This window comes from Manis javanica, chromosome X (genome assembly GCF_040802235.1).
Source record: "Manis javanica isolate MJ-LG chromosome X, MJ_LKY, whole genome shotgun sequence".
NCBI lineage: Eukaryota > Metazoa > Chordata > Mammalia > Pholidota > Manidae > Manis > Manis javanica.
In genome coordinates this window covers 111556536-111574202 of record NC_133174.1, presented here as the reverse complement: position 1 = coordinate 111574202, position 17667 = coordinate 111556536, and the positions used below count along the sequence as shown (strand labels likewise).

Here is a 17667-nt window from a genome sequence, read left to right as displayed (position 1 = left end):
GAGGAAATTGAAGACTGAGGAAGCACTGACTTTTTCCTAAACATCAAAAGGTGTAAGTTCAAAAAATATCTTAAAAAGAAAGGTAATTGTAACAACACACTAAGAACAGGCATATCTGCAGAAATTCTTATTTAAAGTTTTATGAAGGAGTGAAAATTGGTACATTCTAAAATGTAATACTGATTTTCGTAAATAAATGCTACCTCAGTAATGGTTTTGATATACTTAGGTCTTTTTCCTTTTTCCTTTTTTGTTCCTAAGTGCTCATGCCAGTTCTTCAGCAGATTCTAAAACCCTCAAAGAGGGAAATCAGTTTTGATGTTGTTGCTCTCTCTTCTAAAATAGTGGCAACATAGCAAAAAGGAACATAGGATTTGAGTGAGAATTCCGTTTCTAGTATTTCTAGGTATTTGTCCTTGGCTTGGCTATCTAAACTGAAGAAACTTATAGTTTCTTCATCTGCAAAATTAGATAATAAATCTACCTTGTAGCCTTATTGTAAGGATTAGAAATGATGTTTGCAAAACACCAATCAAGGATCAGATACTCAAATGAGTAGCTTTACTACTATTTTAGTTGGCTGCAACTTCCCACAGGGCCTTTTATGTCTCCATGCTGTATGTACACAAAAAGTTTCAGAATCATGGACTTCCTTTCTTCCATATAAAACTGTGGTAATAGAGTCAAGGGACTGTAGAGTCACATTTGACACATTTTCAGAAACTGATGAGTTGTAAATACTTATTACCATGTTTTGTAACAATAAAAAAAGAAAACAAATGCAAAACCAAACAAACATAAACATTTTCCACTTCTCACATTGCAAGTTAGGTTCTTTTTTTTAAATCAGAAATTAAGAATGACTGTAATTGCATTTTGCATTTAGTAACTCTTTAACTTAAATATCAAACAAAACACATTTCAACATGCTGTTAATACTCATTCTATTCAATAAAATGCAATAAAATAACAAGTTGCCAGACCTGAAATTAATTATAAGATTTCATTGTATTTGTTCTTTTCTGAAGAATACTAGTTTTGTGAGGTTACTCTACTACTTTGGAAACAATTATATTTGCAAGCTCTTGTTTTATAGATTTGTGATTAATTGGCATTACTTCCTGTATCACCTTCAATTTCCATATTAAAATTATAACTACACATATCAAAAGAAAGGATCAGTTTCTAGTAGCACAAAACTTTGAAGTTTGCATCATTTTCTACAAGGTGTCCAATGAAATTTCTACATACGACTTGCCAAGTATTAAGTAGTTTGATTTTATTTCCTAAACAGTCAACTCTTAATTACAAAATCCTCATTCCACTGTTTTGGCAAACATAGTTCTACCGACTTATGTGTAAAAAGGGCAGAACTACAGAGAAATAGGTTCTAAGAACAGTTCAAAGTAAAGATGATGGCTTCAGAAACGTTTCCTTATTCCCTTTGATAAAATTCTTACATAAAATCATTACTTTATTCCAGGTTTTAACTACTGATCTTATTATCCTTATTTCAAGATCCTCTGTAACTAGCCTTTGAGTACCTAACAGGAAACTGACATGAAGGAGTTAGAGGCCACTCTTCGATTTCTGACAAAAAGCAAATTTGGAGGACCTTGTCCCTTCCACTTATGATAAACCTTATATAAGTTTTCCTTGAAAATATATTACACTGCAGAGCAAATGCTCATATTTAAGAATTGCTGCTACAAAAGTACCTGTTCCGAGTTTAGCCAACACTAATAAAAGGGTTAAATTCCATAAGAAAAAAAGTCACAAAATTACATAAAGAAGCCTAAAATTAGCTTTAGATGCCAATATTTAAATACGGCTTTAATACCACCATCATAATTGTGAGGGTGTTAAGAATATATCCTCTCTTTAAAATGATATTTTCAATTAATTAGCTTGTTCCTGCTACCTCTCATAGCATCCATGCCTCCCACAGCATAAAGCGCCCCCACAGTAGATTTTCTAGGCTTGGTCTGAGGGCTTTGCAGCATGTGTCTTCTTTCAGGGAAGAGATGATACTTCATAGCTTCTATCAGGAGTTTTTGGCTCTGCAGATCAGTAGTGAACACGGGTCTGTCTTCAAGACCCGCCAGTAACTGAAAAGTAATAATTCACAGTATATGAAATGAGGAGCCCACGATTAGAAAGAACATATTCATTTAGAGAACATTGGAGAAAACTCGAGCTAATTCAAATGTAGAAATGCTATCATTTAATATTTTAAGTTGCTTAGTGACATACTTTGTGTTCACTGATGATTTGAAGTGACTAAAGCTCTCCATGTAGTAGCTAAAGGACTCTGCAGATTTGACATATTACCCATCTTTGCAATGCATACACATTCACTCTCAAGGAGTGAAAGAGAAAAGCACTCAGGATATGTGTTTCTTAAAGCAGTCAAAGTGAAGGACTGCGTGTATGTACACAAAGCAAGCATCTCCTAGTCTACTGCATGTAGCCGGACAAGCAGCCACCTTTATGCTAGATGTAGAGGAGGGAATACCAACATGCCCAGTGAAAATGAAACAGCACTGCCCGCAGGGTGTCACATCTTTATCATCAAATCACTTTTATAAGGTATTCTGAAAACAGGAGCTTTTTATCTGTACGCATGTACATGTGTACATCAGTGAATTACATGTGTTAGCAAAAAGGCAACACATCAGCAAGAGTAAATGGCCAGTCCTTTCTGGCCAAACCATCACTGCCTGACAGACAGTAAGACCCTAACAGAATGGGATAAACATTAGGTAGAGTATTTTTCCTGAGATGAGCTGAGGAATTACGTTTGTTTCAGAATTTATCAAGCATCATTTAGATTGGGTCCTTGGGGTTTGGGGTCCACAGTATCACAGGGTATTGAGAAGAGTATAAGATTGTTGTAATGAAGTTGCTAATTTCACTCCCAAAAATTTCCCTGAAGGTTCCTGTTCCACACTGCTTAATCTCACCTCTGTTCTCACTTTACCTATAATTTCGAATGGATAACTATTTTTACTTGGCTGGTGAAACCCTAGGCAGTTTCTAATGCATACACTGCTGAAAACACATTTGTAAATTGGGCTGTGTAATTTTTTTTCTTCCAAAAATATTCTCCAACGTTTTACTACCATTCACTTCATATACTTCATGTCTAGAATATACCATTCACTTCATATATTTCATATCTAGAATATTTGTTTAAGGTCACTTTCAAAATTATTTTGGAAAGTCTATATTCTGTATGCCATTACCCACCACTGCCATCAGCAGCAAAAGTCCGTAGGAGACCACATTGTAGGCTCTAAGGCCTGCTCAGGGGTGGGAGGCCAAGGTATCACTGGTTATATTGGCTGGAAATGTACCCACCTTCTAGTAAAGTAAGAGAAGTCCAAACTAAGCACTTTGCTGAAAGAATGTCATATTGACTTAAAGCAGTGTAGAGTCAAATGGGTCTGATCCTTTACACCAGTGCATATCAAGTGTTTACATACCTAAGAACCATTTGGAGAACTTGTTAAAACACAAATTCCTTCTCCCTGTACCCAGAAAGTGTTTCAGTATGTATGTGGTAGGAGTCAGAAACTGAGTTTCTAACAAGCTTCCAGAAAATGACATGCAGCTGGTCCATGGACATTTTGAGAAGCACTGACTTAGAAAATCTGTATAATTGTATAGACCTTCTCATGAGAGTAACACACATAAGAGCATCAACATAAAATTTCCGTAGATGCTGAACCTTGGGTCTAAGATTACATGTATACTTTAATGTTTCTCTTTTTGGTGTGACTATTGTCTTGCCCTTTGAACAATTTGTTATACCTAGGAGAACAGTTAATGTTTTCCATTCCACATCAATAGGTTCTCAAGCTTACTAGAGTTCCATGGAATTTAACTTACAGCTAAAATGTTTTTAAAAATGTAGAGAAACTGGAAGATCCCGATTAAAGATGGTGGCATGAGAGGAGAGACAGAGGCTTCCTCCTACAACTCTATACAATTAGAAAATATAGTTGTCACAACTAATCCTGAGAGAGCAACAGGAAAGAGGATGGCACCAGACTGCGTACACCCGGAGAAAAGAGCAGACCTCACGGAACAGGGTAACATACCAAACCTGTGGCACGGCAGCACCCAAGCCCTTCTCCCACCCCAGCTCACCAGCGGGAGGAAAAGAAATGGAGCAGGGAGGGAGTGGAAGGCCTGGGACTGCTGAATACCTAGCTCTGGAGATCTGCTTTGGGTGCACAAACCTACATTTCATGGTGCTTTCATGATACTCGCATGATTACTGGGTTGGAAAGCTAAAACAGGCAGAATTCCTGGAGAGACTGAGATTTCAGCTGCTTGTGGAAAGCAGGGATCCATATCCAGCTGCTCTGGGACAAAAGCTTATACCTGTGTACTCGGCCCACTGGTTAAGGCAGTGGAGACAGGCATAGCAGCCAGGAAGCAGGGAACGGCTTTTTCCTCCCCCCAGGCACCAGTACCACTCCCCTGCAACACCCCACATTGCTTCAGGGGCTGAGCAGCTCCAAAGTAGAACTTCTGGACACTAGAGGGCGCCATATACAAATATGAAACACCAAAGGAACCCAGTCCAGAGAAAAATTAATATAACTCCAGAGAAAGGGAGTTCAAAATAAAAATCATCAACATGCTAATGGAGGTACAGAAAGATATCCAAGAACTCAGGAATGAATTCAGGTTGGAGATCAAATCACTGAAGAGCATGATGGAGGGTATTAACAGCAGATTGGATATGGTGGAGGAGACGATAAATGAAATAGAAACTAGAGAAGAGGAATACAAAGAAGCTGAGGCACAGAGAGAAAAAAGGATCTGTAAGAATGAAAGAATTTTGAGAGAACTGTGTGACCAATCCAAATGGAAAAATATTCATATTATAGGGATACAAGAAGAAAAAAAGAGAGAGAAAGGGATAGAAAGTGTCTTTGAGGAGGTAGTTGCTGAAAACTTCCCCAATCTGGGGGAGAAGATAGTCTCTCAGGCCATGGAAATTCACAGATCTCCCAACATAAGGGACCCAAGGGAGACAACAAGACATATAGCAACAAACTTGGCAAAGATCAAGGATAAGGACAGACTATTAAAAGCAGCCAAAGAGAGAAATAAGATCACATACAAAGGAAAGTCCATCAGGTTAACATCAGACTTCTCAGCAGAAACTGTATAGGCCAGAAGGGAGTAGCATGATGTATTTAATGCAATGAAGTAGAAGGGCCTGGAACCAAAATTACTTTATCCAGCAAGATTATCATTTAAATTTGAAGGGGGGATTAAACAATTTCCAGATAAGCAAAAGCTGAGTGAATTTACCTCCCACAAACCATCTCTACAGTCTATTTTGTAGGGACTGCTATAGATGTAAGTGTTCTTAAGGTTTAATAGCTGTCACCAGAGGAAATAAAACCACAGTAAAGAAAGTAGAACAGCTAATTACTAGGCAAATGAAAAATTAAATTAACTAGCCCCAAAGTCAATCAAGCAATAGACAAAGAATACAGAATATGATACCTAATATATAAAGAATGGAGGAGGAAGGAAAAGGAGGAGAAAAAGAAAAGAACCTTTAGATTGTGTTTGTAACAGCATTTTAAGTGAGTTAAGTTAGACTCTTAGATAGTAAGGTAATTAACCTTGAACCTTTGATAACCATGAATCTAAAGCCTGCAATGGCAATAAGTACATACCTATCGATAATCACCCTAAATGTAAATGGACTGAATGCACCAAAAAGACATAGAGTCACTGAATGGATAAAAAAACAGGACCCATCTATATGCTGCTTGCATGAGACTCACTTTAAACCCAAAGACATACACAGACTAAAAGTGAAGGGATGGAAAAAAATATTTCATGCAACTAACAGAGAAAAAAGCAGGAGTTGCAGTACTTGTATCAGACAAAATGCACATCAAAACACAGAAAGTAACAAGAGACAAAGAAGGACATTACATAATAATAAAGGGATCAATCCAACAAGAAGATATAACCATTATAAATATCTATGCTCCCAACACAGGAGCACCCACATATGTGAAACAAATACTAACAGAATTCAAAGGGGAAATAGAAAGCAATGCATTCATTCTAGGAGACTTCAACACTCCACTCACTGTGAAGGACAGATCAACCAGACAGAAGATAAGTAAGGAGACAGAGGCACTGAACAACATAATAGAACAAATGGACCTAACAGATATCTACAGAACTCTACACCCAAAAGCAACAGAATACACATTCTTCTCAAGTGCACATGGAACATTTTCAAGAATAGATCATATATTAGGCCACAAAAAGAGCCTCAGTAAATTCAAAAAGATTGAAATTGTACCAACCAATGTCTCAGATCACAAAGCTATAAAACTAGAAATAAATTATGCAAAGAAAATGAAAAATCTCTCAAACACATGGAGGCTTCACACATGCTCCTAAACAACCAATGGATCAATGACCAAATAAAAACAGAGATCAAGCAATATGTGGAGACAAATGACAGCAATAATTAAACACCGCAAAATCTGTAGGACGTAGCCAAGGCTGTGCTAAGAGGAAAGTATATTGCAATACAGGCTTACCTCAAGAAAGAAAAGCAATCTCATATAAGCAGTCTAAACTAACAATTAAGGAAACTAGAAAACAGAAAAACAAATGAGGCCCAAAGTCAGTAGAGGGAGGTACATAATAAAGATTAGAGCAGGGAGGGCTGTGCAACACAGTGAAGACAAGTAATGATTCTACAGCATCTTACTATGCTAATGGACAGTGACTGTAATGGGGTGTGTGTGGGGGACTTGGCGAAGGGGGGAGCCTAGTAAACATAATGATCTTCATGTAATTGCAGATTAATGATAACAAAAAAATTGGCTAGTAAATTTCTTCACCTTAAAAAAAGATTAGAACAGAAATAAATAACATTGAGAAGAATAAAATAGAAAGAATCAATGAAAGCAAGAGCTGGCTCTTTGAGAAAATAAACAAAATGGATAACCCTCTAGCCAGACTTATCTAGAAAAAAAGAGATTCTACACACATAAACAGAATCAGAAATGAGAAAGGAAAAATCACTATGGACACCACAGAAACACAAAGAATTATTAGAGAATACTATGAAAAATTATATGTTAACAAACTGGATAACCTAGAAGAAATGGACAACTTGCTAGAAAAATACAACCTTCCAAAGCTGACCAAGAAAGAAACAGAAAATCTGAACAGACCGATTACCAGCAACAAAATTTAAATGGTAATCAAAAACCTACCTAAGAACAAAACTCCTCGACCAGATGGCTTCACCACTGAATTTTACCAAACATAAGTGAAGACCTAATACCCAATATCCTTAAAGTTTTCCAAAAAGTAGAAGAGGAGGGAATGAGGAGGGAATACTTCCAAACTGATTCTATGAGGCCAGCATCACTCTAATACCAAAACCAGGCAAAGACACCACAAAAAAAGAAAATGACAGACCAATATCCCTGATGAACATAGATGCAAAAATACTCAATAAAATATTAGCAAACCGAATTCAAAAATACATAAAAAAGATCATGGATCAGGATCAAGTAGGATTTATGCCACAGATGCAAGGATGGTACAATATTTGAAAATCCATCAACATCATCCACTACATCAACAAAAAGAAGGACAAAAACCACATAATCATCTCCGTAGATGCTGAAAAAGTATTTGACAAAATTCAACATCCATTCATGATAAAAACTCTCAACAAAATGGGTATAGAGGGCAAGTACCTCAACATAGTCAAGGCCATATATGACAAACCCACAGCCAACATTATACTTAACAGTGAAAAGCTGAAAGCTTTTCCTTTAAGATCGGGAACAAGACAAGGATGTCCAATCTCCCCACTTCTATTCAGCATAGTACTGGAGGTCCTAGTCATGGCAATCAGACAACACAAAGAAATAAAAGGCATCAAGATTGGCAAGGAATAAATTAAACTGTCCCTGTTTGCAGATGACATGATAATGTACATACAACACCCGAAAGAATCCACTCCAAAACTATTAGATCTAATATCTGAATTCAGCAAAATTGCAGGATACAAAATTAATACACAGAAATCTGTGGCATTCCTACACAGTACCAATGAACTAGCAGAGAAAGAAATCAGGAAAACAATTCCATTCACAATTGCATCAAAAAGAATAAAACCCCTAGGAATAAACCCAACCAAGGAAGTGAAAGACCTATGCTCTGAAAACTACAAGACACCCATGAGAGAAATTAAAGAATATACCAATCCCATGCTCATGGATAAGAAGAATTAATATTGTCAAAATGGCCATCCTGCCTAAAGCAATCTACAGATTCAATACAATTCCTATCAAAATACCAACAGGACTCTTCAACAAACTAGAGAAAATCATCCTAAAATTCATATGGAACCACAAAAGATCTTGAATAGCCAAAGCAATCCTGAGAAGGAAAAATAAAGCAGGGGGAATTACGCTCCCCAACTTCCAGCTCTACTACAAAGCCACAGGAATCAAGAGAGTTTGGTACTGGCACAAGAACAGACCCATAGACCAATGGAACAGACTAGAGAACACTGATATAAACCCCACCATATATGGTCAATTAATATATGATAAAGGAGTCATGGACATACAATGGGGAAATGATAGCCTCTTCAACAGCTGGTGTTGGCAAAACTGGACAGCTACATGCAAGAGAATGAAACTGGATTATTATTTCACCCCATACACAAAAGTAAACTCAAAATGGATTAAAGACTTGAAGTAAGTCATGAAACAATAAAACACTTAGAAGACAACATAGGCAAACATCTCCTGAATATAAGCATGAGCAAATTCTTCCTGAACCCATCTCCTTGAGAAAGGGAAACAAAAGCAAAAACGAACTCATGGGACTACATCAAACTGAAAAGTTTTTGCATGGCAAAGGCATCATCAAAAAAAAAATGGCATCATCCAGTATGGGAGAATATATTTGTAAATGACATATCCGACAAGTGGTTAACATCCAAAACATATAAAGAACTTACATGCCTCAACACCCAAAAAGCAAATAACCCAATTAACAAATGAACAGAGGATATGAAGAGACAGTTCTCCAAAGAAGAAATTCAGATGGCCAACAGACACATGAAAAGATGCTCCAAATCACTAATCACCAGGGAAATGCAAATTAAAACCACAATAAGATATCATCTCCACCAGTAAGGGTGGCCAGCATCAAAAAGACTAAGAACAACAAATGTTGGCAAGGATGTGGAGAAATGGGAACCCTCCTACCCTGCTGGTGGGAATGTAAGCTAGTTCAACCATTGTGGAAAGCAATATGGAGGTTCCTCAAAAGCTAAAAATAGAAATACCATTTGACCCTGGAATCCCAGTCCTCGGAATATACCCAAAGAATACAACTTCTCAGATTCAAAAAGACATATGCACCCCTATGTTTATTGCAGCGCTTTTTACAATAGCCAAGATATGGAAGCAACCTAAGTGTCCATCAGTAGATGAATGGATAAAGAAGAATATTCCATATACACAATGGAATATTATTCAGACATAAGAAATAAACAAATCCTGCCATTTGCAACAACATGGATGGAGCTGGAGGACATTATGCTCAGTGAAATTAACCAGGCAGAGAAAGACAAATGCCAAATGATTTCCCTCATTTGTGGAGTATAACAATGAGGCAAAACTGAAGGAACAAAATGGCAGCAGACTCAGAGACTCCAAGCATGGCCTAGTGGTTACCAAAGGGAATGGGTGTAGGAGGGTGGATAGGAAGGGAGAGGGCAGGGGACTGAGGGGTATTATGCTTAGTACACATGGTATGGGGGATCACGGGGAGAACAGTGTATTACAGAGAAGGGACATAGTGGATCTTTGGCAACTTGCTGCACTGATGGACAGTGACTATATTGGGGTATGGGTGGGGACTTGATAATATGGGTAAATGTAGTAACCACATTGTTTTTTCATGTGAAACCTTCATAAGAGTGTATATCAATCATATCTTAATACAAAATTTTAAAAAATGTAGAGAAATCATCAGCAAATTAGCATTCTGTTTGTCAATGTTAACATTTAATTAGTAAATTTGTTGAAAATCAATGAATTTTTTAGTGTCTATGACACTACTGATCCACTAGGTCCAGATAAGGTCCCTCCTCCCAATGTGGATGATGTTTCAGGACTTCAGCCACAGGCTCTATATGAAGTGTGCAATATAGTCATATATATGATACATAAAGGATATCTACTATTGATCAATTTGGTACAGAGAAAAAAGTATGGTTTTCACTAATGGTGGAATTATGTAGTGGGACTGTATTCTGCCCTCCCTAAACACCACACACTAAAATTCAATATGAGATGGGTCAATCCTGAATCTTATCCAAGGGTGTTTGATTTTAGAATCATTTTTAGGATAATCCTTCAGCATGCACGAAGAAGATGCTGTTATAATGACGGTCTAGTGCATCCAACTATTCTAGTATGCTTTCAATCACAGCAGCTAATCACCCATGTCAGTAGTGATTATCCCGAATCTAACTCCTTCCTAGTCTCCTCTGACATTATACTGTACCAATTATCATCACCTTGCCTAGAAGGTGGGCAGAAAAAGACAAAGAGTTAACCTAGTTATTTTTCCTGGTTGTTACAAGCCCCCTTTGGTGTGACAGGAAACGGAAGCTAATGGTTATACTGACATTCAGAGATTACCAGTAGGGTTTCAAAATAAATCCTTGTTTTCTCTGCCTTCATCATAAATATTGCTTATTGAGGGTTGCATATGTCCTTCAAAAATCCTGTACACTCCAATTATCAGAAATCCTCTGAATAAAATAAAACTAGGCAATGAAGGAATGGATTAATGCCTAGTGGTAGTTCAGAAGGAGAGTTTGCTCTACCTGGGTAGATGTCCCTACCTGTGGTGGAAGCAAGGGCAGTCTTATGTAAGAAAGCAGCATTGCCAGGTCTTGCTGCCTCGCCTGCACATCATAATCCACCCACTGCATGACAGCATTGAAAATGGTATCTTCATCAGGCACATTAATGTCATCACTGTGCAGAAGACTGCAAAGATCATTAGCTGGAAGCAGGAGGAATTCTTCATTCTTTATTACCTCGATGAAGTGTTCCTAGAAAAGAAAGGTCTTCTACTGAAACTTCATACCTTGGAAACTGATTAACACAATGAAAATATCAAAACATTTCACTTTGTTAAATTTCAGAAAAGGCCGGAGAGACAGACATATGCATTTATACTGCCTAGGACAGGAGGCATGGGTGGGAGTGGGGGGTGCTTGTGAAGCTGAAGAGCCAAATGCTTCCACTAGGGATATTTACGGAATACAAGGAAAAACCTTAACTATTTCACAGGCCACGCAGGGAGTAGCCGAGTTGATTTTCTCTCCCAGCTGTTGTGGGTGACAACAGCTTTTGGCTCCAGAACTGATGTTGAGTTGGTCTCTAGTCAGAAACCTTAAGAGAAAGGCTGAAAATTTTCAAGGTGGGTACTATGTTGAAGGGCTGGGAGGGGTAGCTCTGGCTGTGCATTTGAGGGTCGAACATGCTGAATTCCTCTGAGATGAGAGGACGAAATGGATGAAAACGTCTTTTCGCTTATAGCAAAACAGATCTTCTATTAACCAAGGCAAAGGTTTCTTTCATAATGGACAACAATCTCCAGATTCAGGATAATCTAAAAGGGACTCCTGTGGAATTATTTTTGGGGGACACTGGGACTCTCAATTTTTATATATTATATCTCCATTTTTTCCTTCTGTCATGGTGTTCTCTTGTATTTTGTCAAGTCCAAATTTCAGGCAGCTGTGTTTCATTTTTTACCTCTCAAAACACAACTCTATTTTTTCTGATTTATAAGGTCATACATTTTCTGTGACAACACAATTATCATTTCCAACATTTTTCTCAGTAAGGATCTCCTTTTCAATGCAATGAACTATACTTCTGAAGTGGAGATAAACATGTCTGGTTAGCAATTTATGTAGCCCACTAAATAGATATTCTAGAAGAAGCCAGAGACAGCCTCTGAATAACTGGAAGATCTGGATAAATCAAACACTCCCACAGCTCCACTCTGAGTTTGTCACTGGGCAACTGAGTTAGCCTAGTAGAAAAATATATCAAGTATGATATACCCATCAGGAAGCTCTGATTCCATAAAATCTGAGTTAACTTGCTTGTTTAGACCAAGAGCCCTTTTGTGAATGAAGTAAGCAATTGAGAAAGACCTGATGATCTTACTGTAACACATGTCTCCAGAGGAAAACCCTCTCACCTATAGCAAAAGAATAGAACTAGAACTGTTCCTACAACTCATAGTACATCAAATTTGTACAGTACGTCACACACTTTTCTGGTTTCTGTCATGAATACTGTTGTCAGCAATCAGATTTTGAGGGAGGTGGAATTCTTCTGAGGAGAAAACAGGCTATGTGAACTGTTTGATCTCCTGTGCAGTAAACGGCAAGTATGGATTCAGACCTAAGCCTTCATTTTGTCTACTTCATTTTGTCTGGTACTGAAACTGCTTTTCATAAGTGACATAATTTTTGTAAAAGGGTTAAGAAAAAGATAAAGCACTCCAAAATTTGTGCTTGCCCATTACTGGTACTATATGTACACTCTGAATAGTATAGTGTCAATACTATAGAAGACTCCATACCTCCTTTTCCTTTCTATCCAGTCTCTAATGAAAGAAAAGGAAAAAAGAAAGTAAATGAGATGGCGGGAGGGAGGGAGTGAAGGAGGAAGGAAGGGAGGTGGCCGATTTGAGAAAGCTAAGAAATGATTTAAATGCTTTATATTAGGGTCATATTTAGATATAATCAGAAATTAGATTTTTTGAATCGATTGTGGCTTCAGAGGGCCTGCCTAATGAGACTGTTGAAGATTGTTTGGCAAAACAGTGAATTAATCTAAATAAAAAATAACCGTGTGTTGGTCTAAAGTATCTACATATGGCACTGCCATACCCAATACTGTAGAGAAATATTTAGTGTGTCAAGATTAATTCTAAATTGCCTTATATTAGAATTATCTTGCTCCTAATTTCAAGGTAAACACTCTTCTCCATGAACCTTCCTAACAGTCTTCTTTTGTGCCTTTGGTTTCGTATTCATTTTTTTAAATCTACACCTACACACTGTTGTAAAACGTATTAAATGAATATAGCACACTTGCTGAAGGTTTCACTGATGCCGGCTACTGCTTATATAATTATGATGCTTAATTTTACGTCTCACCTTGAGCCGTGGAGTGTCCAGACTTTTGGTGAAATCCTATTTTGAGTGTGTCTGTGAGGGAGTTTCTGGATGAAGCTCTCTCACATTAGGGAGGGCAATCTGTTTACTCAGTTTACAAATCAAGGGACTGTAATTAATTCTTGGAGTTTAACATTATTCCAAGACATTAAACTTATTTGCATTTTATACTATCAATAGTGTATTACAAAAGCATTATTACAACAAGATCTTTACCTATTTTCTAAAAAAACTAAAGAAGGGGGATTTAAGGAGACCGCAGTATTGTGTTTTGATGCACATCCTGCACTAACGCTCAGTTTCAGTCACATAATAGGAAAAGGAAGACAAGTTCATTTTGAGCAACAGAAATAATTCAAGCTGTTTATCAGAATATGTTTTGTCTGCAAGAGTAAGGTACCAGACAGGAAACTGTTAATACTTAGTTCAAGAATTTAGGTAATTTAGCAGGGAAGATTTCTTGTTTAGTTTTGTGTAGGATTAACCTTTGAATTATATAACTGGTGTTCCTATAGATTATATGGCATCTGTATTTAGGATATAGGAATATAAATAGCATAATTAAGAGACACGTCAAAAATGCCAATCCATTATAATATGGCTATCCACATTTGAGGAATATGTTCGAAACTTCAAATTCTGAACAATAACCAGGGCTGGGAAGAAGAAAGAAGAAGGTTTAGAAGAAATATTTTGAGAATTCCAGTATTAGAAATTTAAACATTTTAAGGTCTTCATAGAAACTCTAGAAAATACTCTTTATTTAAATGCATCTCAAACCTAAAACTGTAATGTTAATTTTATTTGTTTCTGTTTATGTGTGATTTTCTATTGCTTTCTTTATATATTTGTGTTTTATTTTTGAATTTTAAATAACTACCAATTTTCTTAGCTTGAAATATTTATCTTTTGACTGGCTTTCACAGAAAGATCCATTTCTTGTGTTGTTCGTGACTTCAGAAGTTAAAACATTCATTTTCTTCTTTGCATCAGGGAAATATTACCATTAATGGTAATTTAATATCTTCTACTTTTTCTTGCCTCCCTACAGAAATCTGTACTTCATGTCACTGCCATCTAACTGAATAAATGTAGCCTTATCCCATGCAACTTTCAAAGAATCAACACATACAAACATGTTCAATTATTACAATTCTACTAATAGAATTGAAAAAGATCTTAAGTTAGGTAAGTTAAAGGATTGAACTGAAAATTGTTTTTAACCAAAATATATGTTTTTACTAGGACATAAGAAGTCCATTAAAAAGAATTGGCTCATTTACTAATTTTGATAGTTCTCAAGTTCTTCCAGTTAATATTGGTCTATTAATATTTGTTTTTCCTTATTGAACATTAAACTTTCATTAGAAATCATAATTTGTGTGATTTTATACATTAAAGTTCTAATAGTGTAAAAACATCAGGGAAACTTTATTTTCCTATCTACTATGGGTTCTACTTGAAGTATGTACTTGTTTGGCAGAATTTCCATTTATTTAGCTTTTGACATTTAATTAAACCTTTTTAATTTCAAAAATGAGAAACTTGAGTACAGTTCAACCAGACAAATACTTTCATATGCTACCATTAGATGCAAGTCATTTGCAAATTGTATGTTTATATTGCTTTTTAATTTTATCCCAACATTATAATCTTTGCATTTGAAAGGTTTTATGTATATACACATATATATTCATAGATGTATAAATACATACACCCACATATATACATATATATATAGATATACACACATATATGTATATAAGTAAACAAATCCGTAAGTTACATACTGTGTTATATAAGTTAGTTTGAAGCAGATGATTTTACCATTGTGTACTTATGTGCCACTCTCAGGAGCTCTGTGCAGCCACAGGCATCTCCAAATGACAGAATCCCTAAGCAGTTTGAAGGATGGAGCTGCTTCGTAAGAAAATTGGAGCAGACTTCAATGACTTGAGTCAGCTGCAGAAGACAAGCTGCACCCAGCAAATGTTCGGTAGTATCTTCTGTCAATCGCAGAACACCTAGATGTTTTGAAAAAATAATGATTATATGTCCCATGAAATAAGGCACACATATGCTAACTGGAAATTTTTCAATTCTCTCATTAGCAGGGCTGTCTTTTCTAATGTACAACAACCACTCAGGAAATATCTTTTTAGGGAATCTGTATAAACATTAACAAGATGGATGAAGGGAGCCAGTCTAGATTATCAAAAACAACTGTAGCAAATGAACAGTGAATACTATCATTACAAAGAGCAAATTGTTATTTCTTTACCATCTTAAACCTGCATCTAAACCTTATTTAAAAACATGTCTAGGCGGGAGCCAAGATGGCGGCGTGAGTAGAGCAGTGGAAATCTCCTCCCAAAAACACATAGAGCTATGAAAATATAACAAAGAAAAATCTTCCTAAAATAGAGACCACAGGACACAGGACAACATCCAGACCACATCCACACCTGCAAGAACCCAGCGCCTTGTGAAGGGGGTAAGATACAAGCCCCAGCCCGGCGGGACCCGAGCGCCCCTCCCCCCGGCTCCCAGCGGGTGGAGAGAAACCGGAGCAGTTTTTTTTTTTGGCGAGCGCTTTTTGGAAGCCTTAGAGGGACGGGCCCCCGTTGCTGGGGAGGCAGGGTGGCGGGACCGGTGAGGAGGTGCCTGGGAACGGCGCCGGAGGACAAAGAATATCCCGCGTTTCTCCCTGCGAGACCTGGGGGCGGGTGCCTGAGACCGGTGCCTGAGGACGGAGGAGGTCGCGCGTTTTTCCCCCTTTTTTTTTCTCTTTTTGGCAAGCGCTTTTTGGAAGCCTTGAAGGGACGGGGACCCCAGTGCTAGGGAGGCACGGTGGCGGGACTGGTGAGCGGGTGGCTGGGACCGGCGCCTGAGGACAAAGAATATCCCCCGTTTTTCCCTGCGGGACCGGTGGGCGGGTGCCTGAGACCGGCACTTGAGGACAGAGGAAATCGCGCGTTTTTCCCCCTTTTTTTTTTTCTCTTTTCTGCGAGTGCTTTTTGGAAGCCTAAAAGGGACAGGGACCCCGGTGCTAGGGAGGCAGGGCGGCGGGACTGGTGAGCGGGTGCCTGGGACCGGCACCTGAGGACAAAGAATATCCCGCATTTTTCCCTGTGGGACCGGTGGGTGGGTGCCTGAGACCAGCACCTGAGGACGGAAGAAATCGCGCGTTTTTCCCCTTTTTTTTCTCTCTTTTTGCCAAGTGCTTTTTGGAAGCCTTGAAGGGACAGGGACCCCGGTGCTAGGGAGGCAGGGCGGCGGGACTGGTGAGCGGGTGCGTGGGACCAGTGCCTGAGGACCAAGAATATTGAGCGTTCCTTCCCTGCGGGACCGGTGGGTGGGTGCTTTTTGGAAGCCTTGAAAGGACAGGGACCCTGGTGCTAGGGAGACAGGGCAGCAGGACCAGTGCGCGGGTGCCTGGGACCGGCACCTGAGGAAAAAAAAAAAAAAATCGCGTGTTTTTTCTTTTTTTTTTCCTTTCTGTTCCCTCTCTCATTGTTGCTGTTGTTGTTTTGGTTTGGAGAGTGCTTTTTGGAAATCTTAAAGGGGCAGGACAGGTCACTTAGACCAGAAGCAGGGAATCTGGGGATCTCTGGGCACTCTAACCCCCTGGGCAGCAGGGAGCACAGAGGCCCCTTACGGAGATAAATAGTCTCCTGGCTGCTCCCCCTCTAACGAGGCTCCACCATTTTGGAGGAACAGCCCCAGCCAGGCCAAGCCCACAGCAACAGTGGAGATAAACCCCAAAGCAACTGGGCAGGAAGCAGAAGCCCTGTCTGCGCACAGCTGCCCAGCACAAGCCACTAGAGGTCGCTATTCTCCCAGGAAAAGGCTACAAACCAACAAGAAGGGAAGCTCTTCCAGCGGTCACTTGTACCAGCTCTGCAGACTATCTCTATCACCATGAAAAGGCAAAACTACAGGCAGACAAAGATCACAGAGACAACACCTGAGAAGGAGACAGACCTAACTAGTCCTCCTGAAAAAGAATTCAAAATAAAAATCATGAACATGCTGACAGAGATGCAGAAAAAAATGCAAGAGCAATGGGATGAGATGCAGAGAAAAATGCAAGAGCAGTGGGATGAGATGCAGAGAAAAATGCAAGAGCAGTGGGATGAAGTCCGGAAGGAGATCACAGATGTCAGGAAAGAGATCACAGAAGTGAAACAATCCCTGGAAGGATTTATAAGCAGAATGGATAAGATGCAAGAGGCCATTGAAGGAATAGAAGCCAGAGAACAGGAACGTATAGAAGCTGACATAGAGAGAGATAAAAGGATCTCCAGGAATGAAACAACACTAAGAGAAATATGTGACCAATACAAAAGGAAAAACATTCG

The 17667-nt window shown here is 38.5% G+C and overlaps 1 protein-coding gene across 1 annotated transcript in view; it reads right to left on the bottom strand.

Annotated features, from left to right (window-relative positions):
- Window positions 1-17667, bottom strand: part of LOC108384091 (kelch-like protein 4) — a 74217-nt gene that overhangs the window by 16197 nt on the left and 40353 nt on the right. The window contains exons 5-7 of the mRNA XM_073227768.1: window positions 15134-15330; window positions 10946-11158; window positions 1922-2108 (exon numbers count right to left, since the gene is read on the bottom strand). Coding sequence (XP_073083869.1) covers window positions 1922-2108; window positions 10946-11158; window positions 15134-15330 — 597 coding nt within the window. The remainder of the gene's footprint in view (window positions 1-1921; window positions 2109-10945; window positions 11159-15133; window positions 15331-17667) is intronic.